Source organism: Selaginella moellendorffii, unplaced genomic scaffold (genome assembly GCF_000143415.4).
Source record: "Selaginella moellendorffii unplaced genomic scaffold, v1.0 SELMOscaffold_34, whole genome shotgun sequence".
NCBI classification, from domain to species: Eukaryota; Viridiplantae; Streptophyta; class Lycopodiopsida; order Selaginellales; family Selaginellaceae; genus Selaginella; species Selaginella moellendorffii.
In genome coordinates, this window is record NW_003314295.1 from 856,292 (window position 1) to 871,692 (window position 15,401).

The 15,401-nt window shown below is 47.1% G+C and overlaps 2 protein-coding genes and 1 pseudogene across 2 annotated transcripts; all 3 read left to right on the forward strand.

Annotated features, from left to right (window-relative positions):
* The first annotated feature begins 6,788 nt into the window (after positions 1-6,788).
* Positions 6,789-7,376, forward strand: LOC9639189 (disease resistance response protein 206). Its single transcript, XM_002977319.2, has one exon. The coding sequence runs from the start codon at positions 6,789-6,791 to the stop codon at positions 7,359-7,361; it is 573 nt and encodes a 190-aa protein (XP_002977365.2). The 3' UTR covers positions 7,362-7,376.
* Positions 7,377-7,705: 329 nt separating this feature from the next.
* Positions 7,706-9,517, forward strand: LOC9639190 (annotated as a pseudogene).
* Positions 9,518-9,864: 347 nt separating this feature from the next.
* LOC9639191 (peptide-N4-(N-acetyl-beta-glucosaminyl)asparagine amidase A) lies at positions 9,865-11,562 on the forward strand. The gene is made up of 2 exons (XM_024682267.1): positions 9,865-9,881; positions 9,966-11,562. Exons 1-2 carry the CDS (start codon positions 9,865-9,867, stop codon positions 11,560-11,562), a joined length of 1,614 nt encoding a protein of 537 aa, XP_024538035.1.
* The last annotated feature ends 3,839 nt before the right edge of the window (positions 11,563-15,401 follow it).

A 15,401-nucleotide genomic window follows, 5' to 3' on the forward strand; every position in this document is an offset into this window, starting at 1 on the left:
CCACAAGGTTCCTACCTTGTCCATGCAGGGCTACCACGAACCGATTAAACCAATCCATTCCGAAGATCACGTCAAATCCCGCCATGTCCAAGACGGTGAAATCCATGTCCACTTTCCATGTCCCCACTTCGACTCTCGCTTGTCGAAGTACCTCATCGGTGCTTTGGCTACCTTGAACAAACTCTATAGTCCTTGGTTCGCCTAGCCGCTGCACCGTTAGTCCGGCTTGCCGGACTATGTCTGCAGCCACAAAATTATCCGAAGCACCCGTGTCAATAAGGATCTTAACAAAGCTACCTCCGAGCTTCCCTCGGAGGGCTAGTAGATGTCGCGAACGACTCTCTACCAAAGTTGCTCGTGTAATGAGTAACTTTGAGTTAGGGACTGGATCACATACCTCAGTTTGGACTTCACCCGACTTGATGGCCATATTGGCTCTGGCCTTCTTCGGGTAGGGACATTCCCTCGAGAAGTGTCCCGCTTCGCCGCAGTTGTAGCATACGTTGTTTCCCACGCTGCTATACGACTTGACCTTCTTATCTGTGGGTTTGTCTTTTTTCGCTTGACTCCCCCACGTACTCGCTCGCTGGCCACCGGATTTGCCTTTCCGGAACCCCGAGGACTCATTCTTAGAGAAACTCTTTTTGAATTTCCCCTTGCTATACGTTCCCCTCGGTTTGGCCCCTTTGTGAAACGTGGATCCCGACCCCGTCGTGTTCCCCTTTCGCAGGTTATCGTTGAAATGCACCTTGATGGCCGCATCCAACGCTTCCTTGTAGTTGGTCGGGTTCCAGCGCATCACCTCACCGCGAGCCCAGGTTTGCAAACCTGATATAAAGGCATGGAACGCATCCATATCCCCCATGTCCGTGACAAGTATCCTCTTTGCCATGAACCCATTCACATATTCCTGGATGGTTCCAGTCTGCTTCAGCCTACTCAACTCATCTCTCAGATGCAGAGTGGCATTTGGAGGAACGTATGTCGCGCGGATCCTCACCTTCATCATGTCCCAGGTGGCCACCGGTCCTTCGTTGGCCTCCGTTGTTCTCCACCAAGACTTGGCATTATCTGCCAAGTATGGTTTTGCACATGGGACCTTCTCCGAGCTCGGTAACCGCAACGCTCGGAAGTAGTCCTCCATATCGTAAAACCAATCCTCCACAACCTTATAGTCGTTCACTCCCTTGAACACCGGTGGGGGCTTTGGTTTGTACTTGGGAACTGCCTGAGGGACTGATTCCACTTCGGTCTGTTCGACCTTGTCTGGTTTTGCCTCAGTCCCTGCCGAAGGGTCCGCACCTTCTGCACTGCCAGCATCCGCAGTCTTTCGCTTTTTCCTCCGCTTCTCGTCACGCTTTAACTTGCGTACGAGAGTCTCCAGCAGGGCATTGGTCTGTGCCAACTGTCCTTCTAGCACGTCCAATCGAGCCTTGGACGACCGAACCTCGCCACCGGACTCCTGTTTGGAAGTTTCCTCACTGGAGTCCTCCTCATGCAAGGATTCCTCATCCATAGCCTCTTGTTCAACCGGAGGCTCCAGCTCCGGCGGAGGTTCCGTCTCCGCCTGGGTTCGCTTACGCCCTGCCCTTGCCATCTCCCAGCAATCCACCTCTATCCTTCGCTAGAACTGAGATAAAGGCTCCGATACCAAATTGTAAGCCACAAATTTTTCCTTTCCAATTTGCCAGCTTACCTCGTCTATCCGTCCGACACTGCCTTGGCTTTTGCTAAGTTCCCTTGCCAAGGTTCTCGCCTATGGTACCAGCTCCTACTTGGTTTCAGCTACTCACTGCACGAGCAACGGAGTGTTAGCCATCCTTCCACGGATTCCCAAATCACTCTCAATCCCCCTCCCCGGGTTAGACTGGACTTAAGGTTCGGCTACACTCCCCGCAAGCACAAGCAGCCAAGCACACCAAGCTTCCAGGTTCCTAACATCCCTTGGTACCACAAGACTTGATCATGGGACCCTCTAAATCCCAAGTCTTGAGTGCAACACTTGCTTCGGGACGCCGGGGCGAAACACCGTGGCCTAACGGCCCGGTATGGGTACCTCTCGCCCCCCACTTCCATCCCGAAGGAAGGCCCAAGCCCCTAGGAAGGGCGAGGACCAATGAGCCGCATGGTACTCAAGTGGGGCACCACTCCACATGAGCCGGGAGCACCGCAATCGGTTTCCCTTTCGGGAGTGGGAGCTGCTCTTGAGCACTTCCTTGGATGGCCCCTCCGGCACCAGCCAAGTCCATGCTCACTCCCACCCAAGGCCCCTTAGTCCCAGTCCCAACCTCAAGTCGGTTTGGAAGCCCCACTGGAGAGTCCCTTCTAAACTGGTTCCTGCACCTCACTATCCCTACTATACTTTTGGAACCCCCTGCAGCCCCCCCCCCCTGGGGGACGCACGCTTTGGGCTTTCACCCCTTGACCCGTATTAGTATTTGGACTTAGTCTCTGGCTCGATCTCGGATCCGATTTCGGATCCGACTTCGGATTCGGTCTCGGACTCGATCGCGGACTCGATCTCGGACCCGATCTCGGGCCCGACCTCGGACTCGACTTCGGACTCGGTCTCGGACCCGATTTCGGATCTCGGACTCCGTCTCGAACTCGGTCTCGAACTCGGACTCGAACTCGGTCCCCGAGTCGGTCTTGGACTCGATTCCGGACTCTATCTCGAACTCGGTCCTAGAGTCGGTCTTGGACTCGATCTTTGACTTGGTCCCATCCGATGAACTCTTTGTCATTTTGGTCATGCTTTCGGGGTTCCCTTAGCCTACGACACCTCGGCGAGTTGGTTCCTTACAAGAAGATGCTAAAGAGACGTACTAGGGGTGAACATCCTCCGGACTTGGCAAAGAAGAGTCTTTGCTATGGAACCGAAGGGATACCTCAAAAATGGAGGTAGCAATCTTATGTTGCTAGGTGCAACAATCAAGGATAGGAGCAAAAGACTGTGGCTAAGTAAAAAGCCATGGGAATCATGGGAAAGAATCCAAATGGCAAAGTTAAGCCAAAAACACTAAGGTGTTGGGTGCTAACGGATTGTCGGAAAGGTAATGTGTTCCCAAGGATGGATTCCCAATTGCTCCAATTTGGTGAAAGCGGAAGCTCCAAGGGTGGGAGCAGTAAGGTAGCTAAATGATAGGGCTGTGGACAGCCCTAGCACAAAATATGATGATTGGAACTTAGTGCCAAAGGTGGCATGAAATCGAACAAAGGATGATGGTGCCCTCAAGTAGAGAACTTCCTAGGATGAGGAAGTGGAGTTGCATAATCTGTGCAATACGAGGTGTCGGAGACATCCAGGAAATTGACTTCGAGAAGTCAGAATTAAAAGTTCCAAAGTGCAAGGGTTATATCGATGGAAAGTGAGACCACTCGAGAACGAGTAGTGGGATCGAGTTAGAGAAGGTGTCTCTAACAGGTTTAGTGAGAACTAAACCAATAAAAGGAGAGAACCACCACAAGTGGTCAAATGAGCCTCTAAGTTGGAGAAGCTATGCTCCTTAGAGGATGGACAAAGCATGGTGAGCCTTTAGTGTCAAACCATAGACAAATATTGGCTAGGTGCCAAGGATGGAAATGGTAACACGTGTGGGTGTTACTTTATGAAAGGGTTTATCGTTTGATGAGGACATCGACCTTCGTCTATGGGTGGTGGAGTTGTGAGACACAAAATCCCTAGGCCCCAAAGTGGAGCCGAAAGGGTGCTATGTGGTAGTGGCCGAAGCTAAAGCCAAACGAGTGTAACACGTTTGGACTAAAAGCTCTGACTTGAAAAGGTCGAGAGTGGGAGTGGAACTCCTAACGAAGTGCTTAAGGAACGAGCACGAAGCAAGCAATAAACGAGGCTCCAAAAAGGGACCCAAAAGGACCAACACATGACACGTGGAAGTGTCCGAGATAGACCCGAGTTGGGGTCCGAAGTGGAGTCTGAGATGGACTCGAGATGGAGTCCGAGATGGACCCAAGATGGAGTCCGAGATGGAGTCCGAGATGGACCCGAGATGAAGTCCGAAGTCGAGACCGAGACCAGGACCGAGACCGGGACCAAGACCGAGATCGAGACCGAGATCGGGACCGAGACCGAGACCGAGGCCGAGACCGAGACCGAGCTTGAGTCTGAGTTCGAGTCCGAATCCGAGTCCGAGTCCGAGTCCGAGCTCGAGTCTGAGAGGGTGAAAGCCCAAAGTGTTCATCTCCTAGACCCTAGGGGGTTTGGTGAGCTCCAAAAGTATACTGAGGGGGAGGACTGTAGTGGAGCCAGTTTGGCCAGGAAAGGCCAGTTTGGCCCAGGAAGGCCAGACCCAGTGTTGGGTGATGAACTGCCCATTGGGAAGTCCAAGACTAAAGTGAACACGGACCAACAAGTGGGGTAGCTTGGTGAAGTGTTCAAGAGCCGGCTCTAGTTCCCCCGGCCGATGCTCCCAGTCCAAGTGTGGGTGGCACTACCTACTTGGATACCTGTCGTGGCTCAACGGAACCTCGCTCTAAGCCCATGGCTAGAGCACCTAAAGGCGAAAGGCGGGGAGAGTACCCATGAGGCCCATGTAGGGCCATGGTGTTCCGAAATGGTGTCCCAAAGTCCCAGACTGTGGAAAGGAAGAGGAGTAACCCTCTGTTATGGTGACCAAGGACATAGTCACATGGTGAGGAAGTCCCAGAGGACCATGGGACTAAGTGGTCGGGCCTATGGGCTTTGCCCCAGTGGCAATGTTGGCAAACATGGCCATGGACAAAAAGGGGACCGGAAAAGAGGTATTGGGGAAGGCTATTCCCCATGTCTGTAGGCATCATAAGGATGTTAAAGAGTGGATCTGGGATGATCACTCATGGACGGATGACCCAGTCTTTGAGAGATGGGATTGCAATGCAGGTGGTGTTGGACCACCAGTGTGACTATGGTAAATGGGCATGGCCTTAGTGTAACGGGCCAATACGTCAGTGGTACCTTAGGGTGTCGATCATGGGATCGGACACGTGGAGCACCTGGACCAAGTGCTAAGGTTGAGTGGTATGGATGCCATTCTCGGGGTTAGCAAGCCCCAAGTCCTAAATGGGACTTATGGAGGTTGTGAGTGAGACTCCTCCAAGTGGTCGGAGGTGCGGTTAAGTGACTAAAGTAGAATGGAAAAATTAGTCACTTACAGTCAAGTATGCTTGACAAATAACATGTAGGAATTCCGTCCTTATGCTCATTTAGTCAAGTGCACACGTGATGACCAGTTTCTCAACTAGCTTGAGTGGAGACCATAAAAGGGACTAGTAGTACCAACCTCCTATCATTGTGGCACTAAGGAATGAGTGTCCGTAAAGATTGGCCGACAAATATCTTTCGATACCTAAAGTCACATTCACAACAATTATTCATTGCATGGAGTGGTTGTGTGAAACAAAGTAAAGTTGTCATTAAACAATTTCATAAGGGATATATGCTTCTTGTTACTATGAGATTTATACACATGAAGGGCATCAAAATCCTGCTTGGATGTGGTTTTGTGAAGGTGATGTTACACATACTTGAGCACCTAAACACGCACTACTCAACCCACCAGAGATACCATAAGTATGGCTAATTGACCAATTTACAAGTTTGACAGAAGGAGAAGTCAATGAACTTGGAAGAAGTGGTTTCCAACTAAAGAAAGCTCTTATAACATAGTCTTTATATCAAATTAGATCCTTATCATGTCATAACATGTAAACACTTCAACTCTTGAGAAGCATGCATTGTCAACCTCGGTGCCACACAAACAAGATAGAAAAATAATGTATGCTAGGACAACATTTTTGGCTCATGCACAATAGAGGATGGAAAATGTTGCAACAATTCAAACAACAACAAGAGTGGTTAATATCAGCATTATTTGTCATAAGGAGGAGTTGGTGTAGCTTTAATCATCACAAAACAACTATCGAGTGAGAATTTCACAATATCTAGTTTGCACTTGTGTTGATTTCATCAAGCATCAGGATTTCAAGTGTGTAAGCATTTGTTATTCATGTATATAAACATTTACAAGTTGGTGGATGGTGACCTCTGCATGATCCAACCAACATTGTCCAAGTTAAAGGTTGTTGATACAATCAGTAGGTATGAGGGTGCTCTAATTGCAACACCAACAACTTAAAAAGACAAAGTGGCTTAGACAATAAAGGTTGTTATATTCAACTCCACTAGTTCTGTTCTATTTTTAGGTTTTTTTAATTGCCAGTTTTAAAGCCTGGCCTAAGAAAATGTACTTTGTTTTCTCAGACTTACAGAATGTAGTTGTCAATTTTTAGTTTGTCATGTCTACTGTGTTTCTGGTCTTTACCATGAAAACATTTTTTCATTCAATGTATCAAGTGTATTTTGAATTGTACTTTTTTTCAAAATAAATGGTTCATAGAATATTCTAAGTATATTCTACGAATATTCTATGAATATTTGGCCTCTAAAAAGAACGCACTCCTTTCTGTTTAAGACATGTTCTAAGTATATTCTCCTGTTGTCCAATGGTCCTCCCCATGGTGTCTTAATCCACCATGTAAATGATGTATTCTACTGTGGTAGAATATGCTATTGTGGTGGTTTATTCTAGCATGTGACTTCTGTTGGATATACCTTGCTTCTGCTCCATGATTGCAACTTGTTCACGTTGGATGTGCCTCGTCAACTTGTTCGAACGTGTTGGACATAAAAACACCAAGTTGGCTAGGCACACGCAAGCGCCAGAGCACCAGTTCTCTTCTTCAAGTACATAAATAGAGCTCTAGTGCTGCAGTAATGTACACACAGCTGTGCAATGAAGATCTTCATTCCCCTCGTTCTAACACTGGTTTTTGCAATCGCTCCTGCACAATCGAGCCTCCCAAAGCCGGGAGAATTGGATCTATCAAAGTGCACCGAGGTGATCCGGTTCTACTTGCACGACCAGTTCAATGGGAGCAATCCGACAACAGCAATCGTCCTGCCTCCTCGTAACAATGAAACGTTGTTTGGTCAGGTTGCCATTTTTGATGACAAGCTGACTACGGAGTCCTCGATCAACTCCAAGCCTGTGGGAAGAGCCAAGGGTTTTCTGGTGATAGATTCGCTGAGCAAAAGCAGCTTTCTCCAGAGCATGACGGTGGAGCTGGAAGGGCGGAAAGGTACAATAGTGCTCCATGGTCAGAACCCCTTCACTGAGTCCCGAAGGGAAATAGCCGTTGTTGGGGGCACAGGAGAGTTCAGAAACGTTCAGGGCTACGCATTAACGAGCACAACTGGAGCTGAACCTGGTGGGCTTATTGCAATCTACGAAGTTCATCTGGTGAGGTTCTGGGAATGCATCTCGAAATATATTTTACCATTTCATATTGTAAACTCAGATCCCTAGACCATTAAAAAATGAATATGCTTTATTTAATTATTATGCATCTTATAGAAAACGTGGGTAACCTATTAAGAGTCCTAGGGCGAAGAAACCACCATCGAATGCGAACCACCGTTAATTCTTGCTATAGCAGTTCAGTGACTCTTCTAGTTCTGAAATACCACACTCTCCAAAATTTCTGAGACCTGATCCGCGCAATTCGGTTTCTTTGTTTCCTTCAACTTGGGTTGTTCTCCTGCCTTGTTTCTCTTCGTTTTCCTCCATTTCTCGTCACATTGCTTTGTGTGACCGATCAGGCTGTTCCCGATGGAGTGGACGTGCTGAGCCTTTCAGCGCTGGAACTTGACATTCATGAGCACCTTCGACCTGGCGCTGCTGTCGGCCGTCAAGGCGGGCGTGTTTGTGACCCAGGCTGTTGGAAACGGGGGACCGTATCCCCGGACCAGCGTGTCCTTCAGCCCCTGGATATTCTCCGTAGCAGCGGCCACCCACGACAGGACCTACCCAAACGCCATCACCCTCGGGAGCATCACGGGAACCGGCCTCGCATGTAAGATACACGCAAGTGTACTGCCTTCTGTGTCTTTTCTCGTCGTTATCTTGCCCCTCCGCCACCTTTTTTGTGCCCGCCAGCTGCTCCGTTGACGTGCCATGCTTGCCAGCTGATGTAATGTGAGGCTTTCTGGGTGTTGTTTGCAGCCGGGACAAATGGCAGCTTCAGCCTTATCACCGCAGCAGATGCCACCAATGGGAATGTGTCCAGGATCCTTGTCGACGAGTGCCAGGACGCCGGGAACTACAACAGGTCGCTCGTCAGCGGCAGGATTCTCGTGTGCAGCTACAGCCTGCGTTATCTGTTCGGGGTGTCGACGCTGGCCGACGCGGTTGTGGCTGCGCAAGAGCTCAGAGCGTCCGGGCTTGTGTTTCTGGCCACGCCCGACCTCGACGGCCACAGCTTCCCGCCGTCCCCGATCGGCTTCCCGGCTATCATCATCCAGCTCCAAAGACTCCGCGGTAAAGTTCATCCGCCACCTTTCTTGGATCTTAACTATCTCACTGCATTTGCCGCCAGGTGTTGCTCCACTACTACAACACATCCACGAGAAGAGACAAGTCAGGCAGGCTCTCGAGCTCCGCGGCCATGGCCACCATAGCAGGAGGCCGCGAAGCTCTTTTCAGCTTCTCGACACCAAGGTGGCGACGTACTCGTCCCGGACGTGAATAGCAACAACCTGGACGTGGCTGATGTGCTCAAGCCCAACAGGCTGCCTCCCGGGAACCTCATCTGGGCGGCGTGGTCCTCAATCGGGAGCGACGAGCGGGAGTTCGAAGGCCAGGAGTTTGCGCTTATCTCCGGGACGAGCATGGCCACGCCCCACATCGCCGGCATCGCGGCGCTCGTCAAGCAGCGCTTCCCGTCGCTCAGCCCCGCCGGGATCGCGTCGGCCATGTCCACTACCGCTCTCACTCTCGACTCCAATGGCCAGCCACTACTCGCACAGCACCCCACGAGCAATGTCGACTCGCCCGGCCACCCCATTCGACTTTGGAGCCGGTTTTGTGAATCCCGCAGCGGCGATTGATCCTGGCTTGATCTTCGATGCCGGTGAGTTTTTCTATTCGATCGCGTTCGTCTCGACTAAGGTGTTTTTGCTGCCAGGATTCCGAGACTACATCCAGTTCTTGTGCTCCATTCCGGCTCTCAGCAACTCGACAGTGTCAGCCGCGACTGGATCGTCTTGCTTGTCATCGCCATCGTCACCCTCTTCGTCCTCCTCAAACACCACCGCTGCCGCCAGCATTTCTTCCAGCTTTGCCTCGGACCTTAACACTCCATACGTGAGTATCGCGAGCCTCAATGGCGCCAGATCTGTGGTGAGAATCGCGACAAGCGTGAGCGAGAGGGACGAGGCTTACAATGCTACATTGGTCGTCCCCGCCGGGGTCTCAGTGACGGTAAAACCATCGAGTTTCTCCGTGCGCGGTGGACAATTGGTCAAGTTGACGCTCACTCTCAAGGCTCTAGTCACCTCCTCGGCTCCCAGTTTTGGGGAGCTCCTCCTGGATGGCGATCGGGGACACAGGCTTCATCTCCCCATTTGCGTCAGCTCCAAGATCGCCTCCTCCGGTACCTCCTGAAGCTTTTCAATGTTTTCTCACAAAGCAGATCTAACCTCAGCCCAAGTGTTCATAAGCTTAAAAAACGAGTATAAATTCTCGCAAGTTTCGAGAGACATCCATACTCGCCTCCTCCTCGTAAACCATTCTTCTCAATGTTACCTTGCAGATGAAGAGGGTGTGTGTTCTCTCACGAAGCAACGTCAGCCCAAGTATCCTGAGAAGAAGAATTATTATAAATGCTCGCAGAGAAGGACAAGCGCCAATGAAAATGAGAAATCATCACCCTACACGACATCCATACCTCGCATTGATCCTATCATCGAACGAAAACTCTAAACGAAATAGTCAATTTGCTCACTGTCTCTAGTGACGACCTCTTTGCCAAATGACCATGTTTAAAAGGTGGGCTGGCGATCGAGAGAGGCAGATTTGAGCACCCAATGGAGTTTCTCGTGGCTACGCTTGCGCTGTGTGTGATCTTGGCAGGAGTGATGATCGAAGGATCGGTGGTGAGAGATATTGTCCAGCCGATCGACATCCCAAAGGACGCTGTCAAATGCGCTCACCCCCTCGTCAATGCCGAGTTCTCGGGAGCTTCTCCGCTGATCGAGGTGAGTTTCTCATCATGGTTTCTCACACGAAGAACTTTTCCATCCAGACTAGCTACGCGCCTTCCACCCAATGCGGGAGCGTTTGGACCAAGATCGTCCTCGAGCTCACCGGTTTTTGCAAGGGATCGTCCAAGGAGCAAAAAATCGGTGGAGTGTGGCTGGGTGGTGCTCAGATCCTCCACGCGAGCACCCCTCTCCCGACACCGGAGGGGACAAACTGGACGATCCAAAGGGACGCCACCAGTTTCGAATCTCTCTTCCTATCCAGCTCAAATCTCTCGCTCATCTTCTTGGATGTCACCGCCTCCTCCTCCACGAACTCGTCACTGCCATCGACGAAATCTTCCTACAGAATTAGCGTCACAGCCAACTTCTACTTGTTCAAGGAATCCACAGCCGAAATCATCGATCAAGCTCGCGGAAGTCGCCGATTCTTCTCACCCCTGTCAGGAACATCGGCCGGTTTGTTCCCGCCCCTCGCTGTTCTCCCGATCCATCCACCACCCTCCAACTCCACCGGGCTTTGGTTCGTATTCCAAAACGATCAGGAATCCTCCGCCATGGTGACCCCTCCGACCAACGTCGTCAGTGCTCGCTTGCAGGTCTTCGTTTCCTCGCATGGTGACGACGAGTTTTGGTACAAGAAGGGAAGCTCCTCGGAGATGCGAGAGGTGGTGATCACTCTCGACGGTGCTGTGGTGGACGCGATCTGGCCGAGCCCGGTGATCTACAGCGCTGGGATCAATGCATCCTACTGGGAGTCTGTTGGATCCATCGGTGCCTTGAACTCTCCTGGCTACGACGTCATCTTGGACGCGTTTGCTCCTGTTCTAGCCGATGGAAAGCCACATAAGCTTGGATTTCGAGTGATCGGAGCCACCAGCATCTGGTTCTTGGGTGCCAGTTTGCTGATGTCCACCACCACTGCTACGAAAACAGGAGCGAGTGGCTTGATCCACTGGAGCGCGAGCGACACGATGATCTCTCATCCAGCACTCGGCACCACAGTGGCTTCCAGAAGCTTTTCTAGCGTGGGATACCACCTTGTGGACGGGACCAACTTCACCACTTGGATCGAGCACGAGGTCCACTCTCGACGCTGGAACTCCGAGGATGGAAGTTTGCAGCTTCTCACGGAGTCCAAGGTGGTGCTCCTGGAGCAAGCTTCTGGTGATGCCATATATCTCCACTGGACTGACAAAACATCTGTGCCGGTGATGATATTGATGCGCGGTCTGGTACATCAGTCGTTCAACCATGAGTTTGATTCCGTATTGAGGATTGGAAGCAACAATGGGGTTGTTCAAGGAGGGAACTTCACAAGCGTGTTCACAAACCTCCAAGTTTGTGGGGGCAAGGGTGTGAGACAGAGCTTGTCATATCGGAACACTGATGCGAGTTGCTACTCTAGAAATTTGCTGGTTGTTGACAATGAGTTTAAGTACGACAATGTCTCTACTAGCTGTAATTAGAAAGAAAGTTAAAATGTTATTTTTAACTATAAACTCTATTGTCTTTTTGACTTTTCTGTCTTTATTTCTAGTTTTTTTTAATGATCCCTATGTAAATACATGTGTATATATATGTATTATTTTAAATAATACATTAATATAGGATATGGACCATTTATTTGGGATTGAATTTAGTCCATTATTGTATATAAACCAAATTAAACCCAAATTCCAAACACTCATATTAGTATTGCAATTTGTCTCTGATTATACCTTTACTTTTGTTCTATCATTTTTTACCATGTTATTGTCGATTGAAGAGTGTTTTATCCAAGACTACAAATGATATGTTGTTATTATCACTCAACAACATTATTCTTGTAGTTGTGTCCTCTTCAAATCAAGCTTTTAGTGTTCTGCAATATGATCCTATGTGATGCTACATCAATCTTTAGTGTGTTGCTATCTTTAGCTTCCATAGGACATGATTACATAATTAATTGTGATATCATTTGGAGATCTACAATCCAAATCTTAAAGACTATTTGATGATTGAGTTTATAGGAAGATGATATTTGGAATCCTATTACAAGTAATTTGATTACTTTGAGGATAAGTTTGGAGACAAATTGTAGATTTTGCAAGGTAGGTGTTAATTTTTTAATTTGCCATTTAATCTTTTTTTTTGCATTTTACTTTTTCCTAACTTTTTCTTATTTCTTGTTTTTTCCTTATCTATAGTATTTTATTCTCTTGGCACATTAATTATTTGTGACTTTTATGATTTTCATTCTTAGTTAAATATTGAGTTGAGTGTTTTTATCCTTCTTATAGATATTGAATATATATGTAAAATTGAGAATCTTATTTTTGTTAGCAAAGTCTTTGATTAACTTTGGTATTGAGTATTCCTCTATTTTAAGGGTTAAGTCACTTTTGTCAAACTTTTGGGTTGAGTGTCTATCCTCAATTATGAGAGTTGTTAAGAGCTTTTGTTTTACCTTTGTTATTAAGGAGTTTATATATATATATACACACACACATATATATATATATATATATATATATATATATATATATATATACACATATATACGCATATATACACATATATATTTGTATACATACATATGCATACATACACATACAGACATACATACATACATACACATACAGACATACATACATACATACATACATACATGCATGCATGCATGCATACCGTACATACGTAATACATACATACATATATATATATATATATATATACACATATATACACACATATACACATATATACACATATATACACATATATACACATATATACATATATATACACATATATACGCATATATACACATATATATTTGTATACATACATATGCATACATACACATACAGACATACATACATACATACACATACAGACATACATACATACATACATACATACATGCATGCATGCATGCATACATGCATACATGCATACATACATACATATATATATATATATATATATACACACACACATATATAGTGGGTGCTTGGAATATGGAAAGGGAATACAGAAAATGTGCATATCAATTAGCCCAAAAACCCTAGCTTATATAGAAGAGCGAGTGGTCCGGATTGAAACCAATCCGACGACTACCAAAATCCCACTACGCTAATATTAGTATACGGCATCGTAGTCGTACATTTGGTCCTCACATCATCCCCTCCTCTCGGAATAATGGAATACAAGAGACCGTCAGAGGTCTCTTGTAGACGGGCTGGGACCTGGAGGAATGTTAGGAGGAGGCATCGGTGGATTTGTAGATGGTATTAACTGCTCTTGATCCCTTTGTATGAAGCATTTCATCTGCTGCACATGCATAATCTCAAGAGGATCGGCTTGTTGGACGTCATGCCGAACCTCATAAACTTGTGGTCCAACTTTCCGCAACACTCGATACGGTCCTTTCCACTGCACAAGGAGCCCCTTAGATAAGCCACGTATCGTAAGATGGGGAAAACAAACTATCACCAAATCATCCATTTTGTATTCCGCAAATGGATGATGATGGGAGTTGTAGCGCCGTTGTTGTCCCACTTGAAAGTGGCCTAAGTGTTCAGCAGACTCTGCTCGAACAAGTGGAAGAATGCTCGTCAAATATTGATCCCATGACTTAGCATTGGGAGCTCGTGGCAATCACGACAGTAAACCTAGCTCCGTTGGTAATATTGGAGTATGACCATATAGGAGTTTATATGGTGAAGCACCAACAAAACTCTACACCCCTGTGACATAGGCATACCGAAGAGATGGCAAATAACCATCCCAATCCGAATGCTGAAAGTTCATATACTTACAAACATCCCTTTGAATGTCCGAACGAGCCGTTCCACCGGACCGTCTAATTGTGGATGATAAGTACTCGTGAAAGTGTGGCGTATCCCCAACCGAGACGTCAAAACATGAAATGCCTCAGCCATAAATGCGGGACCATTATCTGAAAGAATCTGCTTTAGAAAATAATGTTGGAACATCACTCGATTGAGGAGGAAGTATCCAATAGCAGTTGCAGAGGCACTAGTAAAAGCACTAACTTCCACCCAACGAGTCAAGTAGTCAGAAACAATAATAACATATTCATTGCCAACAGTCGACCATGGAAAAGGTCCTATAAGATCAAACACCACCAACTCAAACGGACGGGAAACTACAATTGACTCCAATCCTTCTGCGACATGAGGGTGAGTATTATGAGCTTGGCACCAAACATAGTTATGCACATACCAGATAACATCACGTCACATCTCCAGCCAATAGAAAGATTACAAAGGTTAGAAGGGTTACATGACAATGTCCCATATGCCCACCTAGAACAAGAGAATCATGGTAGGCATAGAGAAACCGCGGAATAAAGATAGAAGGCACCACCAGCCATAAATAATCATTAGGATCTGTCCCCACAAAATAACTTCAAGGCAATATTGAGAATGTAAATGCCGAAAAGGCAAGTCATCAGCAAGTGATGTAGGATTCTCAAACGCATCTCAAAGCCTTTGAATCCACGGCTCAATCTTTTAAGCCTCATAAACCTCATCAAGAAAAGGTAGATCTTGCTCTGCGCCTTGTGGACACTGAACGTTAAGTACGGTAACCACCGTCGGCACAGAATCCTCATCTAGAAAATCCACAAATGCTAAAACAACAAGCTCGTAAAAAACATGAGAAGAGAGTGGAAAAGGAAGAGGAGCTCGAGAAAGGGCATCAGCATCAGCCATAAAACTCCTTGAGCGATGAACAACATCAAAATCATATATCTGAAGCTTCAAAGCCCACTGAGCAGTACGACCAACCAGGTTTTTCTGCTTCAATAATGAAGTAACGGCAGCATGGTCACCTTCAAGTAACATCCGAGAACCATGTAGATATAAATGAAGTTTTTCGAAACCCCAAACTGCTACTAAACACTCTTTCTCTATCGTAAAGTAGTTCATCTCCACTTGTTGTAATGTACGGCTTATATATGCAATGGGATGGCACTAACCAAGCACACTCAAGCTTTTTTGCATCAACACTCTTCCAAGACCAATGTCAGAAACATCCACGCATAAAATAAAAGGTTGAGTGTAGTCAGGATATGCCAAAACCCGAGGAGTCGTCAATAGCTCTTTGAGATCCATGAATGCTCGCTCACAATCCGGAAACTAGATGAAAGATGACGTTTGTCACTTTAGCAACGCTTGCAATGGTGCAGTGCGATCAGAAAAATGATCCACAAAACAATCGAGATACTGCACCTTGCCCAAGAAGCATTGCATATCATTTACACACTTCGGAGTAGGGAACTTTAAAACAGCCACAAGTT

What these genes read in the sequence shown, in the direction of transcription:
- LOC9639189 (XM_002977319.2), top strand. Translation starts at nt 6,789, where the DNA reads ATGAAGATCTTCATTCCCCTCGTTCTAACACTGGTTTTTGCAATCGCT.